Genomic DNA, 19150 nt, shown 5'->3' on the forward strand with positions numbered 1-19150 from the left:
GACAGTAGACCTCAAAGGCTAGTGTGTCCCACACATGTTTTAAAGCATACTTGTATTACCAAGAAACATGTCTGAAGGTTGGGCATGATTGGACAAAGTGAACCTTTGGTCTAATTACACATTGGTACATAGTCAACCGTTCTCTGAGATTTGTTTTCATGATTATCGAATGTGAAGAGTTTTATCTCTAAAAACTGTTTAGCTTATAACGCTAGTATATGGGGCATTGAGTAATGAAAATAAAAATCGTTAGTTAATACCACTAACAAGGCTCAAAATAGCCCAACACTAACACTGTAGCCTAATCAGGGTCCCTACATGCAAAACGAAGCATTGAGAACGCTGTAAGTGTACAGGCCGTTTAAAAAGAATATATTTTTGAAAGACGGTCCACTTCGCGAAAACAAGCAGGAGCCATCTTTGGAAAACAGTCTCGAGCAGTCGAACCACGAACACCGAGCCAAGGTCTGTACACTTACAACGTTCTCAATGCTTCGGTTTGCATGCAGGGACACTGATTATGCTACCGTGTTAGTTTTGGGCTATTTTGAGCCTTGTTAGTGGTAATAACTAGCGATTTTTATTTTCATTACTCTATGCCCCATATATTAGCATTATAAGCTAAACAGTTTTTAGAGATAAAACTCTTCACATTCGATAATCATGAAAACAAATCTCAGAGAACGGTTGACTATGTACCAATGTGTAATTAGACCAAAGATTCATTTTGCGGTGGAGTTTTTGTTTCAGACTACCCACCCCCTGGTTGATTCAAAAATGTATATTGCTGCTGTATATGTTCATGCAATCATCTTAAATAAAATCTCTTTATCCTTCACAGGGTCTGATGATTCTGCTCCAGAATCTACCTACAATGCACTGGGGAAATGAGGAAGTTAGCGTTCTCTTAGCTGAAGCTTACCGGCTGAAGTTTGCCTTTGCCGACGCCCCTAACCATTATAAAAGATGAGGCTTCGCCCAGCACAGTCACTGAATATGACAACCCCTACTGACCTCGGAGGCGCCACTGTCCGTTTGATGATACTGAAGTGAAACAGTGACATTTTTTATGGGGGTGGGAATGTGTACAGTGGACTTCAACTGTTCCTGGAATTTTTCCACACTTCTACTAATATAAGCACTCCGAACGCCATGAGTCAACTGGATGTCAAAATCATGCGCTCTTCAAATACACTAATTTAATCTTTGTTTCTTTTTTTTTTCTTCTTCTTAAATTTAATCACAACCAATTCCAAGATTTAGCTTTTTCACGCACTGAATCTGCAGAAAAGTTCATTTAGACGGCAGGATTCCGCAATACTAGAATGGGACAGTAGGATGGATGCTGGCCCAATTGATTCATGGCAATAATCAGACATTACTGAGAAAACATGGTTTATAAACATTTGCAGTAAGATCGTTTGGTTTAAACGGCGCCTACAAACTCTTATTTTAACCATGGTCTACCTCAGGAAGTGTTGGGTGATCATTTTGTTTGTATGTTAGAACAGTACCCATGAGTCATCGGAATGGAGTCAATGAAATTTGCCTTATTTTGGCTGATTGAGTTTTGCGAGGCACAGGTTCAGTCAACAAGGGCAGCTGGAGACGAAAACTGAAGAACTGATTCAATTTCTGTTGCTCATGGCACTGTCGTTTTTCACGTCCCATTTCGATATAGATATAATAATCTGTACTGACTGTACAAGGCTGTCATTAATAGATGTGTTTGGGGACATCAGCTTCCGACTCTTGACATTTTGTCAGTATTTGAACAGTGCACTGCTTCAATCATGTCATCAGGCTTTTAAATTTGTGTGCCAGTTCTTACAACTAAATAGAAGTGAAACTGCACTTGATAAGTATATTTTCATTCTTTTTGTACAAGATATATTCTATAAATCAGCTTTTTTTAATTATTTCTTCTTTTTATATATACCGTTTACATGAGCCTGTTAAGTTGTGCCTAACTATAGATATTGACGACATCACAGATATTTATTTTACATTCATGATCACTTAGGATGTGGCAAAGCGGAATGTTTGCCTTTACAACATTCACTTCTGCATAAACGGTGAATTCAGCAGCTATACTTGGTATCTTTAGGCTGTTTGATGGGCCATAGAATTGAAAGAGTTTACTGTAACTGACATTCAGTGCCTGGACAAAATGGAGTTCAAGCTACGAGGGGTTGCTGGGAGATTTTCTGGATACCAAGCTTCTTGTCTTAGTTTCTTGACTTCAACCTACAGAAATGTCAGAATAGATTTTAAAAGAGGTTTGAATGAAATGATCTTGAATTAAATAGCTTTGTACAGAATTATCATGTTTTTCAAAGATATGTAAATAGAAAAATGTGTAAATAAAAACTATATATATAAATATAAATGATTATCAGTTTTCACATTTTTGGTTTGTTTAACGTTGTGTGTGGTTTGTCAGTCATTTAGTACTGTATTGCATTGCTTCGAAAATCTACAGTAACATACTGTAAACAGCTATATTCAAACTTATACAGTAGGAAACTGTTGTGAATACAGTAATAATGCTGTAAAAATTAGGAAAAAAATCTACAGTAACATACTGTAAACAGCTATGTTCAGACTTATACAGTATGAAACTGTTATGAATACAGTAATAATGATGTAAAAATCTACAGTAACATACTGTAAATAGCTATATGCAGACTTATACAGTAGTAAACTGTTATGAATACAGTAATAATGCTGTAAAAAGTAAGAAAAATAAATATACGGTAATATACTGTAAACAGCTAAATTCAGACTTATACAGTAGGAAACTGTTATGAATACAGTAATAATGCTTTAAAAATTAAGAAAAAAAACTACAGTAACATACTGTAAACAGCTGCATTCAGACTTATACAGTAGGAAACTGTTATGAATACAGTAATAATGCTCTAAAAATTAAGAAAAAAAACTACAGTGACATACTGTAAACAGCTCTATTCAGACTTATACAGTAGGATAATGTTATGAATACAGTAATAATGCTGTAAAAATTAAGAAAAAATCTACAGTAACATACTTTAAACAGTTATATTCTGACTTATACAGTAGGAAACTGTTATGAATACAGTAATAATGCTGTAAAAATTTAAGAAAAATAGATCTACAGTAACATACTGTAAACAGCTATATTTTGAATTATACAGTAGGAAACTGTTATGAATACTGTAATGATGCTGTAAAAAAATAAGAAAAATAAATCTACAGTAACATACTGTAAACAGCTGTATTCTGACTTCTACAGGAGGAAGGAAACTGTTATGAATACAGTAATAATGCTGTAAAAATTTAAGAAAAATAAATCTACAGTAACATACTGTAAACAGCTATGTATACACTAGGAAACTTATGAATACAGTAATGCTGTAAAAATTAAGAAAAATAAATCTACAGTAACATACTGTAAACAGCTATATTCAGATGGAAACTGTTATGAATACAGTAATAATACTGTAAAAATTAAGAAAAAAAATCTACAGTAACATACTGTAAACAGCTATATTCAGACTTGTACAGTAGGAAACTGTTATGAACACAGTAATAATGCTTTAAAAATTAAGAAAAAAAAAACTACAGTAACATACTGTAAACAGCTGCATTCAGACTTATACAGTAGGAAACTGTTATGAATACAGTAATAATGCTCTAAAAATTAAGAAAAAAAAACTACAGTGACATACTGTAAACAGCTCTAGTCAGACTTATACAGTAGGATAATGTTATGAATACAGTAATAATGCTGTAAAAATTAAGAAAAAATCTACAGTAACATACTTTAAACAGCTATATTCTGACTTATACAGTAGGAAACTGGTATGAATACAGTAATAATGCTGTAAAAATTTAAGAAAAATAGATCTACAGTAACATACTGTAAACAGCTATATTTTGAATTATACAGTAGGAAACTGTTATGAATACTGTAATGATGCTGTAAAAAATAAGAAAAATAAATCTACAGTAACATACTGTAAACAGCTGTATTCTGACTTCTACAGGAGGAAGGAAACTGTTATGAATACAGTAATAATGCTGTAAAAATTTAAGAAAAATAAATCTACAGTAACATACTGTAAACAGCTATGTATACAGTAGGAAACTTATGAATACAGTAATGCTGTAAAAAGTAAGAAAAATAAATCTACAGTAACATACTGTAAACAGCTATATTCAGATGGAAACTGTTATGAATACAGTAATAATGCTGTAAAAATTAAGAAAAAAATCTACATTAACATTCTGTAAACAGCTTATACAGTAGGAAACACTTGCGAATACAGTAATATTACAGTGAAAACAACATAAATCATTTACACTGTGATTGCGACTAATGTAAACTGGAATAATGATGACATTTTGGGGTTTTTTTTCAATAGCAAAAGAATCATGCGTCACAAGTACAAGAACACATATTTCTTGAAGGTAAATTCAATGTAAGGACAAATTAAATAAAATTACATTTTGTAAGGACAATAAAGATGGAGTGAACTGGACCCTGATGTGAAGTGAATCAAAAAATGAAAAACAAACACATGTATTATCAATATATGCTTTTTGTGTGTGTGTGTTTGTGAGAAGAGATTAAAGATGGAAAAAGCCAATTTCTCAAAATTAACTTTAATCAGAGACTTCGATCAGACATGTCTTGCCCTCTATCACCCTCAGAAATCTCAGATCCATGCTGTACCCTCATTAAAGCCATTTCAAGCCTGTGTTTTCAAAACCACCATCATTTTGACTGTTTTTATATGGGGTAGGAAGCAGTCAGGTCCCTGTGGTCGCGTGCTGCAGGTTTGCTGATTAGAGTCTTAATATGCGTTCTGCATGCAGGGCGGGAGTTCCTCTCATTAGACTGACTGATGTTCACAGTGGCAGGTAATTAACGGCCCGCAGCAGCTCTGCCAGGCCATTCACATGAATTAAAAACACATTCAAATCACCATGGCGCCTGCATCTGTGATGTGCCATAAAATGAGAACCTGGAAAAGTGATGGGATATGGAGTTTATCAACACAGAATGAATGCCGAGCTGAAATATATATATATATATACTTATACTATTATACTACGTATTATAAGATGTCTGTTAAAGATCGCTTCATCAGGAAAGCATCTGCTCTTTGCTAACATCTGATAGACGTCTTTAAGATGTAAGTTTTACATTCTAAATCATAAACATCTTAAAGACATTTTCTAAATGTATATTTGACATCTGACAGGAAACGTTCTATACGTACTACTGATGAGCAAAATTGAAGAAAAAAAACATCTTCCAGATATAAACAAACACATCCAGTAGATGTCTCTGTGATGTACGTGTGCTATCGGATAATATTAATTCAAGATATTACCAAAAAAAGCACAACTACAATGCTTTGTCACCTGAATTACCTCGGTCTGACGCATCAATCTTTCCCCACTCACAGACTTTAGCATTTAGCACTTTAAATTAGCATTATAGCATACAATGTGAAAACGACTAAAGCTTCCTGCTAACCAAAGAAAAGAGGAGAAGTGGAAGAAAAGGGTAATGTGATGCAATGAATGAACAGTTTATTTAATGTAATTGTAGTTAGACGATACTAGTAACTTTCGGTCATTTGAAATAGCTAGCTATTTTTAACGCACGTTATTTTTATTTTAAAATTAATGCGCTGTTTCTTTTTATTATTAATGCATTTACCCTACAGTTATGCAGATTAAAAACATGAATAAAAAATAAATATAATAATAAAATTATTTGGGGGAATAGGGCTGATATGGTTGGACTAATATTAAAATTAATTTGACTAAATTACTAATGTAGTAGTTTATTTAAAATGGCAACATTTTATGGACAATTCGCTTTAAAGACGATCTACATTTCTTTGTTTCCACTGTAAAAAAAAAATATATGTTCATGATTTGTAATCACAACATTTTTTTCTTTTGTCAAATCAACTTAAATAATTAATGCAGTTCAGATAACCTAATATTTTGAGTCTCTGATGATTAAATCAATCTCCCTCGTTTTATCAACTCAATTTTTTAAGGCGACCAGGTTACAAACCAACAATATTTTTATTACAGTATGGTGATAACATCAAAAATACTGATTAGTAGATTAGTGGAAAATTGCTGCTGTCTAGACAAACACTGCAAATCAAACAAAAAAAATGTTTAGTAATTAATCATTTGTCTGCAATGAACACAAAATTACTGTAACAATGCAATACTACAAAAGTAAAGGCTTAAATATATAATTTATGTAAATAACAGTATGTATGTTTTGGACAATGTTAAAGAATTATATATTTATTTATTATATTATGTATTTATATTCAAGTGACTAAATATTTGAAATTCCAACAAATTTCAAAATGTCAATGTTTTAATGCACCTTTTTTCCCCCGCAATTATTTACTTATATATTTATTTCAATATCTGATTTCCATCTGAGCTCAAAGAACAGCAGCGATACACATTTAAAATGTAAATTCAAAAAGTATTCATGTCAGGATTAAATTCCTACTTTTTTTTTAGCTAAAACTCAATTTTACTCAGTAATAGTTTTACTGTTTCAGGGTTTTACTTATTCAATAAGTGCAGAGACATAATTCACTATGATTTCAACACTGTGTAGCTTCTGTTCCCTTCAAGTACTCATATAGTTAAGGTCATTATGCTGTTCAACATTTTTCTTTTATACTAGCTGGTTTCAAAAAGCCATTGAGCAAGAATGCCCAGGCTAAAACACAAAATACACCAGCAGCTAATGTGATTACTGATGATGTCTTACCACCCAGTGACAACCATGTAAAAGCCATCTACAATACTGCACATATTACAGCTCTAGAAGTGAAAAGGATGATAACAAATTACCCATATGCTTTGATTCCACATCTAATTCAGTTCTGATGAATCTGCATAACACTTTTAGTTTGTCGGTTAGCACTTCCGCTCTTCATCGCCGCTTTCTGGGTCTGATTCTGGCTCATACTGATACTGCAGTATCGACACCATTATGTACTTCGCCCGTAAAGGTAATCACAAAGGTACACAGTTTAGCCAATCACAACACACTAGCAAACTAACCAATCTGAGCCACTGCCTGTTTCTGAGGGAGTAGTTTCATAGATTCAGGAAGTCAACCAGTCGTTCAAATGACAGAGGGGAAAGCGGCTTACAATAAAGGTGAAATTTATAAAAAATAAGACTTTTTTTAACCCCTTAGCTGTCACCCCCCTTTTTGAGAATGGGGGTTAAAATGCACTATTCAAACTTAAATGGTTGTAATTTAAGAATGCTATATACCCAAGTTTGGTCTTGTTTTAAAGAAAACACTCAGCAGAATATTGCTGAAGTGAAAACACTTCAAAAAATGAAAGTATGAAAAAGTTATGGAAGTTTAAATTTACAGTAAATTAAATATACTGTACTATATATTTTTTTATTTTATATAAAATATATATATTTTATAAAATATTTTTTACACTAAAATTTCTATAAAATCGAAGCCATACATCTTATCAAGTTATGTTTCAAATTTGAAGTTGATATCACAAAAATTGAAGTTCCCATGAGATTTTGTTTAGGCGTAGTACCAAAAATAGCCACCGGGTGCCATTGAATTCCATTTAATTTAGTTGTGTACATTCTGCCTTAACAAATTAATACATTTCTGTCCAAATATCAATTCTGTCACAAAATTTGGAACATTGAGACAATATCAGTTTTGTCAAGATTAGAAAAGGTTTTGATCATAAATTATGAAATATAATGATGCCCAAAAGGGGAGGAGCCTGATAAAATAAGTACCGTTTCTATGGTAACGCAACTTTCAATTATAAAACAGTTTTCACACAATGAATTCTGAGTTTATAAGCTTTCAAATGATACCTAATTTATGATAACTACTAAAATATGTGATAATAAAAAAGCGATAAAAAATAATATTATATTTTAGAGGATAATAAATATAAATATTATCATTTTTAGAGGATAATATTGTACTATGATTTTTTATTTTTTATTGAAAAATACTAGATTATATGTTTATTATGAACTTTTAGCATAAAAACTGAAGTTTCAATTATTAAAAGTGGGTTCATCAACTTTTTGTGACAAAGGTCAAAACTCCTGTTATGATGCAGATTTTTTGAGGTGTACTCTTGTCATAAATTCATCAATTACTCTTCCTATATAATTTTTAACACAAAACAGGGGTAGAATATCTATTTAGAAGTCTTAGACCTTTCCAACAATATATAATTTGTCATAATTAGATTAGAATTTAATAGATATATAGTGAAGTAAAGTTAGGCGTCCCGGTACCGGGACGGTGACAGTTAAGGGGTTAAAACGAAAAACCACAAATACATGTTATATTGCACCCCATAAACACAATCATGCATTTAAAATACCCTTTCCTGACATTTTTCCCGGTTTACTTTCATTGTATGAGAAAAAAAAAAAAAAAGAAACGTCCACCATTCTAGGAGTTGAACAGAAGTGCAGGTTTAAAATGACATGAGAGTGAGTACAACATAAAAGAACTGTCATTTTCTCAGTTAACTATTGCTTTAAAGCCTTTGTGAGTTTGACTGCATCTGAATTATGAGTTCAGTAGCATAAACTCCCTTAGCTTTCAATTCTGACCTTCCACCATTCGCAGACCAAGAGCGTCAGATTACGGTTTCTAATGGCCGTTGCTCTTGGGTCTGCGAGATCAAATACATATATAGCTTCTGAAGGTTGTTTTCACAGAAATGATTGAGCAGGACAGACTCGCGGAGACAAATGCTGACATTCCAGCTCTGAATCAATTTCAACAGGCCCTTCCTCATCTGTCCTTGGACTATATGTCCTCTATCGGCTCTGGTCATATATCTGTTACTCAGCAGACTGCAGCAGAATCATCTGAGCGCTGACGTGTTCTGCGATTGAGACATAAGTGCTGGTCACGTCAGGACATAATTACCTTTTTAAGAGAATGGACAGTCCTAATAATAGTATGACTGTTATTATTACTCATAGTAAGGGTTAGATATGGGATTAAAATCCTGCCATGATTCAAAACTGAAAATAAAGTTCTGAAAGGTTGAAACTAAATGTTCAAAACTTCAAAATCCTACAAAAAAATGTTTTGCAAGATCGAAAAATAAGATTTGCAAGCTTGCAAAATATAAAAACAATTAAAAAATATCTGCAAACATTGTTGTTTTTGAGATTTCCTTCTTCAGAACTTCAAAAAAAATTTTATGGTGTTGCACATTCATTTTTTCAGAGTTTCAAATTTGTCAGTGTTCTCCCACTGTATTAGTTTGTTTTCCAGATTTGAAACCTTGCAAATGGTGATCTGAAAACTGGTATGCGAATGGGTGAAAAACAGGTTTGTAACTCTGAAAACATAGTTTTGCAGGCTTGAAAAGTGATTAAAAAAATAAAATCTCTGCAAACATAATTTTATTTTTGAGTTTTCCCTCTTCACAAGTGCAACACTCTTTTTTTACGGTGTTGCACATTCATTTTTTCAGAGTTTCAAATTTGTCAGCGTTCTCCCACTGTATTTTAGTTTGTTTTCCAGATTTGAAACCTTGTAAATGTTGATCTGACACTCAATGGTCAGCGCGGCGCGAACAATCCACACCAGCGCTGCGCTGACCAATTTAAACAGCAGTGCAAACCATACATAGCCTTGGGCCTACATGCAAATAAATGTACAATAAAGAAACCCCTCCTTCCTTACAAAAAATTGGTTCTCTGTTGAAGTTTATAGACGACGAATATACTTGTTGATTTTCCATAGGCTTTTTAAGGGATTGAAACTTGCCGGCCCAGAAAAGTTATTAAAGACATCGTTAAAATAGTCTAAGTGACTGCAGCTCAACCAAAAGTTTATCAAGTGACAAGAATACTTTTTGTGTGCAAAAAAAAAACAAAAAACAGCAGCAGTTCTGTTTTGTACGTCACCACGTAGGCTCACTATTGGCTGAAAATTTAAGTTTCAACCGATTTCTGAATTGTATTCTGCATTCCTGAAACTGTGTTCCCAAGTTGAATTATACTGTGTGTATTTAAGTTGTCTTTTTATGTTTTGGGCTGTTGCAAGAAGCCAATGCCTGGGAAGAACAGTCAGGTCTGGATGTTGAGGTAATAATCATTTGCAATGAAAATGCACAAGAACATCATGTATAAGGTTAACTTAATAGTAGGATGACCATATATTGATTACCGAAAACCAGGATACTCGACCCGGAAAACAGATACTCAAAGTTTACTCAAAGATGCCTTATTATAATTTCAATACATTTTACATTAGGCTATTGCTCCTCTGTATGGATAGAAAAATTTTATATTACAAGACACAAATTCATGTTGACAGGTTTCAAAAATAATGAATGAAATAATGATGGAAATAATGTCTCTGCTGTATTAGAAAAATAAACATATAAATAATAAATAACTAAAAAAAAAATACACCCAAATTGACCAAAAATATCTCTCACAAACTTACAAAAACGAACTAACAAAATATATTTCTTTATATCTTTAGTTTTCTTCCTCATCCTCCTTGTTTGCCCATCTATGTTTTGCTGTAGAGCTGATCTTTTTGAAAACCAGGACATTTTCATCACTTATAAAAAAAACAGTCAGTACGGCCAGGACTGGATGTGAAAACAGGATTGTTGATCACCCTAGTTAATAGTCATTGTAAATTCTTCATTATGGGGGCTACCCATACAACATTTTGGAATTGACTGTGAAGTATTTATGGTTATGATGAGTTGCCAAGCTCATTTTCAGGATGTTTAGTGATGTCCACACAACATCCATTGCCCATTTTCATTAATCTTGGTGAATTTATGCTCATACTGTACAAAAGGCATGGCAACATAACAGCCTTTCTGCCTTTACAGTATACCTGGTACACAACTATGTGGTAGCATTTATAGTTTGTGTCAATTTGGTGATGACATAAAGATGTTTAATGTTAATTGTGGTTGTAGCCCACATAAACTGTACAGGACTGAGATAGTTGCTGTGATTCTCCATTCCCCTAGATGGCGCTGCTTCACGTTTTATTGTCTGAGTCACTCTGTTGCACAGCTAAAGAAGACTGGGGATTTATTTGTTTTCCTACCCTCTCGTCAAGTGCATCGTGAGATGAAGACGGAGTGAGATAAATATAGTAAAGCAGATCGCTTAACACACAGAATAAATAATTTTCAATGTTGTAAAAGCTTAAAGAAGTTTTAGTTATTGTAAACTGCCGTTTGCACTTTTGTTTTCCTTGCTTGTTTTAAGAATCTTCGGTGAGTACATCAGAAGTGAGATTTTCTGCTAGCATTTCATTTTAAGTTGATTTAAAAATATGAAACTATAATATATTATGTGCACTTTGTTACTTTGTTATTCCTGTTATGTCTTTTGACAATGAAACAAAGCCAGTCGGAGATAATTGATATGTTTATCTTCACTTCTACTGTTGTTATTTGAAACGCCATTTTGTATATGCGTTATTGTGAGATGGCGTAACGTGAATTCATGTATGTTTATTTAGCTACGAGGTTTTGAGCCAGCATAAGGGATGTTTGTAACACATTTTTGCCTTCCTATTCGTAGCTATATGATAATGAGAAAAAAACTTTCTGTAAAATAAGCATTTTGCACTATTCACAAATATTCTTACTGACTGTTCTAAGTCATATTTGAGGTGACATGTTACAAAGTGCATTGTGTTCATGTTTAAACTGAGTGATTTAGAATTTGAGTTGTATTGATTTTGAATGATTAGTGATGAAGCCATATACAGCTACTAATTCGATATTTTGCATTTGCTGTATGCAGACTGGTTTTTTTTTGTGTGTGTGCATATTTTGCCACTGTTGAGAGAGAGAGAGATTCTACGGCGAGCCAGCGATCCTGTGATTCAGCGATTCAGTGATTCTGGAGTGTGACCGTAACCAGTGGCCATCAACTCACCAAGTGGATGGACCGCACATTTTCGGATACGTCATACAGATAAGATTTAAAGAGATCTCCAACGTTATCACACACTGCCGGTAGTGATTTGAAACAAGGCCTTTTGACAAACCACATTGGAACTGAATTGATTGGAACTGAAACTCAACTGAGTTGAACATTGAACTATTTGACTGGACTGATTTTTTTTCTTTTCTTTTAACTGACTGACTATTTTGGGGAAATTTGTTATTATTGTTTCTTTTGTGTGTTTCACAATCCATCTGGAATGTTAAAATAAATGTTTTGATACTGCGTTTGCTATTCAAACAGAGGTCGTAGCCAATTCATTTCAAGAGCCGAACCTAATTCTGGTTTCTAATAACTTAAATATCACTAAAATAGGTCACTGTGGTATACTAATTGATGTTTTAAGTAACTCTTGTTACATGGTGAATTACATTACATCTGTTCTTACCTTCCGTCTGATGTGCCATATCCGAGGAGTTGGTGGTGCCCCTTTGGGTTTTTTTTTTTTTTTTTTTGAGTTTTTTCGGGTCGAAATTTTGAGTTTCTCCGATCTTCTCGAAACTCTGGATTCTGATAGAGGGCCATGAGACTTAGACCTGAGTGCAAAAATGGAGGCTCTAGACCCTTCCTGAGCTGAGATATTGAGATCCCACGTAGCATTTATCCCATTTTAATCCATTACGGCATCCAGGCCACAGCGTCTTGTGAACAAAAGGTAGAGTGGAAAAGGTCAGGGGTCGTGTGAAATGGTCCGAACATTTCCACGTACCCGATTGACTTGTTTCACATGATGCACCTGGAACACACACACACAATACACAGTCAAAATCAATCCTCCGTCCTAAGTGCTGTTCTCAGATCACTGAGGAATATCGTGTTTGCTCACACAGATCTCCTGAGGTCTGACTAATTCATGTGGTGAACTTCCTCATTTTATGGGGGCAGAAATTCTTAGGGTCTCAACCCTCATTCCCTTTATTTTTAGTAGAACTTAAATTACTTTTCAATTCTCTTACCCTGATAGACAATAAGAAGTGTAATAGACTTATAGAGTGCTATAAAAATATATTTGGTAAGCTTCCCTGATATTATAGTGATTAATTTACCCAATATTTATCGGCAGTGTAAGAGGAATTTACTATTTATGTATTCTGTGGCTAGCTATTTTTATTGTATTTTTATTTATTTATTTATTCATTTATTTTACTTCAATGGAATAATTGTAATGCATATGTATGGATATGTTTGTGTGTGTGTATATGTCTATATATTTGTTGTTTTATTTTTGATGCTTATATTTTATGATATGAGAAATTTGTTAACCTTTTTATTTCTGTTTGGTGTTGAAAGTATCTGACTAATTTTTGTAATTTACAATAAAAAAAAAGCTCTTAAAAAAACAGCACTTAATAACACCACACAGCTTTAATAGTGTTATGAATGCTAGATAATTATAGAATCTAAAAATATTTACTTATACAAGATAGTGATGAAAACAAATAAACATGGCAACAGGACGTTCTGGCAAGGTTCTCTCAAAGTTATGAACAAACGTTTTTCCAGAAACATAAACAGAGGGTTTGTTAAGAGTCTGTTCGGTAAAAATTTAAAATGTAACATGTTCCAATAAAGTTTGTAAAGTGATAATTTTAAGTTCTATTAAACGTTTTAAACAACTGGACACTGTTCAGGGAACATTCAGAAATAACGTTTCATAATTTATTTGGAATGAAATTTATACACTTTTTATTCATAAGTATGCAGTGTCAAACTACGTCTCTGACGTTTATAACAAAACAAACCGTTTGAAAATCGGTAGAAAATTGAGCAAGTTATGGTCATTTAAATAGTACATGCACCATTAACACAATGTTACGAGTGAGCGAGCTGCCTGTGACAAGATGGCCGCCAGGTGCAGACGTAGACCTCCATTGGCCAGCAGCGTGGACGACATATCTAGCCTTTATATAGATATCTATGGGTAAGATGGCTTCTAAAACCATTCCAGCAGCTGATTGGTGGTTCAACGGCTGATTGGATCTTGGAGCTCCTCCTACTCGTCAGTGGCTGCAGCTGGCTGGGCTCTTTAAAAAGCCTAGTTTTGGATCTGTTCACTCTCTGCTCCTGCAGTTGGTGTCTTTGTGTCACAAAACAAGACGACTCCACTTTCACCGCTGCTTTTGTTTCCAGGTCGGTCATAGTCATTAGACGTGTGTGGCTCTTTTTGTCTTGGTTTATTGTATGTTAAATGAAGTTCTCTACAGGCTTCTCGGGTAGATGGAGATTCGGTGCAGAAGCTGAAGGTTGAAGGTCTTCAGAGCGACTGAAGAGCTAAATCATGTTCAGACGTTACCTATTTCCAATCCAGGACAAACGGGTGAGCTGTGAATGATCTTGGTTGAAGCATCATTTTCAAATGCATTATCCAATGTATGTGAGTTTGTTTGTCTTTGCAGTTCATTTCAGAGTTGTCTCCATGAAACCCAACTTTGTGCCTTTTGATCAAATGGTAAGACCAGATGTTTCACCATTTTGAGTTTTCTGACCATAAATGAAAAGCAGGTTGTTTTAAGATGAACACATTTCAACTTCAATGACTTCTTTTAAATGTTTATTATTTCTGTTTTTTAATTGTCTATCTTCTTTCTCCTACCAGATGAATGCCACGGGCTGTGCCTCTCTTACTGTTGATGCGTCAGTGTTTTTCAACCCCAACGTTGAAGAGCAAATTCAAGACGCATTTCTTGTGAATGATACTGAGGAGAGAACAGGTGAGCTATTGGCTGATCTGAACCATATGAAGAGTTCAGATGCAAAAGCCTCTAAGTGCCATTTGAAATTTTCTTCTAGAATGATCATTTTTATCAAGCTTATATATTTAAGTTCAGTGATTTCACTTAAATGGCAATGAAAATTGCCATTTAATTGTTATTTAAGTGAAATTACGGAACTTAAATATACAAGTTTGATAAAAAATCATCATTAAAGAGGAAAATTTCAAATGGCATTTAGAGGCTTTTGCATCTGAACTCTTCATATACTCTTTATGATCTTTAGAAGACATTCACTTTAAGCCACAAAGTTGATGTTCTCTACTGTTTGGATTTTCTCTCGCAGATGTAATGTGTCAAAATCTGCAACGGTGTCCATTATGTGTCTAGTTGGCAAAGTCACATTTGTGGACCTCTTGGTTCGATGCTTAATGGAAAGGTAAGCAAAATGTCATCCCTTATTGAAGAAGCCTTCAAATTGGTTCCCTTTCCTAACCTTGATCATTCCTAACAGATCTACGTGACTCGACAAAGCTGTATATCTCTTGGAGGGGAGCAACTGCCCAACAAACTGCTTTCGAATCATCCACAAACAAGAATGGATGGGCTGCGTTCTCCCTAAACACTGTTAATCTTAAGGCTGATCTGAATCTGGTATGTTGATGATGGATAAATTATATATTTGTGAAAATAAAGTAAAAAAAACAAAACAGGAAAATAATAAAGTAGTGTTTAAAGTCTAGTGTCTTTTTTTGTGTGTAATGGTCTTTTTTTGTGTGTTTTAATGGTCTAGTTACTGAATGTGGTGTTTGAGGTTTTTTCATATAAAGGGTTTTTTCTTTAGGTTTTTTTGAGATTTTTTATTGAGAAGAGAAGTTGCTCATAAAAACCTGAGAAGAGAAGTTGCTCAAAAAAAGCTGAGAAGAGAAGTTGCTCAAAAAAAGCTGAGAAGAGAAGACTGATGCTTCTCTTAATGTAAAGTGTGTTTTAATGGTCTAATAACTGAATATGTTTGTTTTTTTTTTAGATTTTTCCTTTAAAGGTTTTTTTGAGGGTTTTTTTGAGAACAGAAGCTTCTGTTTGTGTAAAATGTGTTTCAATGGTCTAATAACTGAATGTGGTGTTTGAAGGTTTTTTTTAGGGGTTTTTTTTAGTTTTTTTTAGGGGTTTTTTAGGGTTTTTTATTTATTTATTTTTTTGTCTTTTTTTGAGTTTGTTTTTTTAGGTGTTTTTATTTAGAAGAGAATCTTCTCTTAGTGTAGAATGTGTTTTAATAGTCAAGTTGCTGAATATGTTTTTTTTTTAGTTTTTTTTTAGTTTTTTTTTTATTTATTTATTTTTTAAGACTCAAGACTCAACTGTCATCTATTATTATAGAGCTTGAGACTCAAGACTCAACTGTCATCTATTATTATAGAGCTTAAGACTCAACCGTCATGTATTATTATAGAGCTTAAGACTCAAGACTCAACCGTCATCTATTTTTATAGAGCTTAAGACTCAAGACTCAACCGTCATCTATTTTTATAGAGCTTAAGACTCAACCGTCATCTATTATTATAGAGCTTAAGACTCAACCGACATCTATTATTATAGAGCTTAAGACTCAACCGTCATCTATTATTATAGAGCTTAAGACTCAAGACTCAACCGTCATCTATTTTTATAGAGCTTAAGACTCAACCGTCATCTATTATTATAGAGCTTAAGACTCAACCGACATCTATTATTATAGAGCTTAAGACTCAAGACTCAACCAACATCTATTTTTATAGAGCTTAAGACTCACCGACATCTATTTTTATAGAGCTTAAGACTCAAGACTCTTGACATCTATTTTTATAGAGCTTAAGACTCAACATCATCTATTTTTATAGAGCTTAAGACTGAACCGACATCTATTTTTATAGAGCTTAAGACTCAAGACTCTTGACATCTATTTTTATAGAGCTTAAGACTCAACATCATCTATTTTTATAGAGCTTAAGACTCAACCGACATCTATTTTTATAGAGCTTAAGACTCAAGACTCAACCGACATCTATTTTTATAGAGCTTAAGACTCAAGACTCTTGACATCTATTTTTATAGAGCTTAAGACTCTTGACATCTATTTTTATAGAGCTTAAGACTCTTGACATCTATTTTTATAGAGCTTAAGTAATATCCAATTATAAAGTTTAAAGTATCCAAGTAATTATCCAAGTGTTTAAAGTATCCAAGTAATTATAAGTATCCAAGTAAGTATCCAAGTAATTGTCCAAGTGTTTTAAGTATCCAAGTAATTGTCCAAGTGTTTAAAGTATCCAAGTAAGTATCCAATTATCCAAGTAATTGTCCAAGTGTTTAAAGTATCCAAGTAAGTATCCAATTATCCAAGTAATTGTCCAAGTGTTTAAAGTATCCAAGTAAGTATCCAATTATCCAAGTAATTGTCCAAGTGTTTAAAGTATCCAAGTAAGTATCCAAGTAATTGTCCAAGTGTTTAAAGTATCCAATTAAGTAATATCCAATTAAGTAATTAGGTAAGTATCCAATTAAGTAATATCTTTATATATTTTTCTTTCTTTATAATATCTTTATATATATATTATATAAGTAATATATTTTTTTTAGTTTTTTTTAGGGGTTTTTTAGGGTTTTTTATTTATTTATTTTTTTGTCTTTTTTTGAGTTTGTTTTTTTAGGTGTTTTTATTTAGAAGAGAATCTTCTCTTAGTGTAGAATGTGTTTTAATAGTCAAGTTGCTGAATATGTTTTTTTTTTAGTTTTTTTTTTATTTATTTATTTTTTAAGACTCAAGACTCAACTGTCATCTATTATTATAGAGCTTGAGACTCAAGACTCAACTGTCATCTATTATTATAGAGCTTAAGACTCAACCGTCATGTATTATTATAGAGCTTAAGACTCAAGACTCAACCGTCATCTATTTTTATAGAGCTTAAGACTCAAGACTCAACCGTCATCTATTTTTATAGAGCTTAAGACTCAACCGTCATCTATTATTATAGAGCTTAAGACTCAACCGACATCTATTATTATAGAGCTTAAGACTCAACCGTCATCTATTATTATAGAGCTTAAGACTCAAGACTCAACCGTCATCTATTTTTATAGAGCTTAAGACTCAACCGTCATCTATTATTATAGAGCTTAAGACTCAACCGACATCTATTATTATAGAGCTTAAGACTCAAGACTCAACCAACATCTATTTTTATAGAGCTTAAGACTCACCGACATCTATTTTTATAGAGCTTAAGACTCAAGACTCTTGACATCTATTTTTATAGAGCTTAAGACTCAACATCATCTATTTTTATAGAGCTTAAGACTGAACCGACATCTATTTTTATAGAGCTTAAGACTCAAGACTCTTGACATCTATTTTTATAGAGCTTAAGACTCAACATCATCTATTTTTATAGAGCTTAAGACTCAACCGACATCTATTTTTATAGAGCTTAAGACTCAAGACTCAACCGACATCTATTTTTATAGAGCTTAAGACTCAAGACTCTTGACATCTATTTTTATAGAGCTTAAGACTCTTGACATCTATTTTTATAGAGCTTAAGACTCTTGACATCTATTTTTATAGAGCTTAAGTAATATCCAATTATAAAGTTTAAAGTATCCAAGTAATTATCCAAGTGTTTAAAGTATCCAAGTAATTATAAGTATCCAAGTAAGTATCCAAGTAATTGTCCAAGTGTTTTAAGTATCCAAGTAATTGTCCAAGTGTTTAAAGTATCCAAGTAAGTATCCAATTATCCAAGTAATTGTCCAAGTGTTTAAAGTATCCAAGTAAGTATCCAATTATCCAAGTAATTGTCCAAGTGTTTAAAGTATCCAAGTAAGTATCCAATTATCCAAGTAATTGTCCAAGTGTTTAAAGTATCCAAGTAAGTATCCAAGTAATTGTCCAAGTGTTTAAAGTATCCAATTAAGTAATATCCAATTAAGTAATTAGGTAAGTATCCAATTAAGTAATATCCAATTAAGTAATTAGGTAAGTATCCAATTAAGTAATATCCAATTAAGTAATTAGGGTAAGTATCCAATTAAGTAATATCCAATTAAGTAATTAAGTAATATCCAAGTAATTATCCAATTTTATTATTATATTATTAAACGTCGCGAAAATTAATGTTTAAGCAGTATAACCGCAGCGACGGGGGTTCCGAAACCTCGGGGGGGGGACACACACACACTACCCCCCCCTTTGGTTTGGTCTTGTGCAGACTCGTCGGGACCGGTTGATTCCTCTTGGCTCCCTCTGGTTGCTGGTCCTGACCCGGGATTGAACCATTAACCTTTGGAAGGCGAAACGAGGCCTCATCCACTACGCCACCAGAGCCTGCACACTTCTA

The 19150-nt window shown here is 33.2% G+C and overlaps 1 protein-coding gene and 1 long non-coding RNA gene across 4 annotated transcripts in view; both read left to right on the plus strand.

The window, feature by feature from the left end:
* The window catches only part of tbc1d22a (TBC1 domain family, member 22a), a 171523-nt gene extending 169134 nt beyond the window's left edge, over positions 1-2389 (plus strand). For all 3 annotated transcript variants that reach the window (XM_089126595.1, XM_089126597.1, XM_089126596.1), the window contains one exon: positions 842-2389. In XM_089126595.1, the coding sequence (XP_088982721.1) occupies positions 842-970 (129 nt within the window). In that variant the 3' untranslated portion in view covers positions 971-2389. The remainder of the gene's footprint in view (positions 1-841) is intronic.
* An 8710-nt stretch (positions 2390-11099) lies between these two features.
* On the plus strand, positions 11100-15427 carry LOC148965213 (uncharacterized). The gene is made up of 7 exons (XR_016149833.1): positions 11100-11324; positions 11860-14193; positions 14268-14380; positions 14460-14512; positions 14660-14774; positions 15121-15213; positions 15289-15427. It is a non-coding gene; the product is annotated as an uncharacterized LOC148965213 (long non-coding RNA).
* Positions 15428-19150: the final 3723 nt, after the last annotated feature.

The sequence above is a fragment of the Pimephales promelas genome, chromosome 24 (genome assembly GCF_988280905.1).
Source record: "Pimephales promelas chromosome 24, fPimPro1.hap1.1, whole genome shotgun sequence".
Lineage (NCBI taxonomy): Eukaryota > Metazoa > Chordata > Actinopteri > Cypriniformes > Leuciscidae > Pimephales > Pimephales promelas.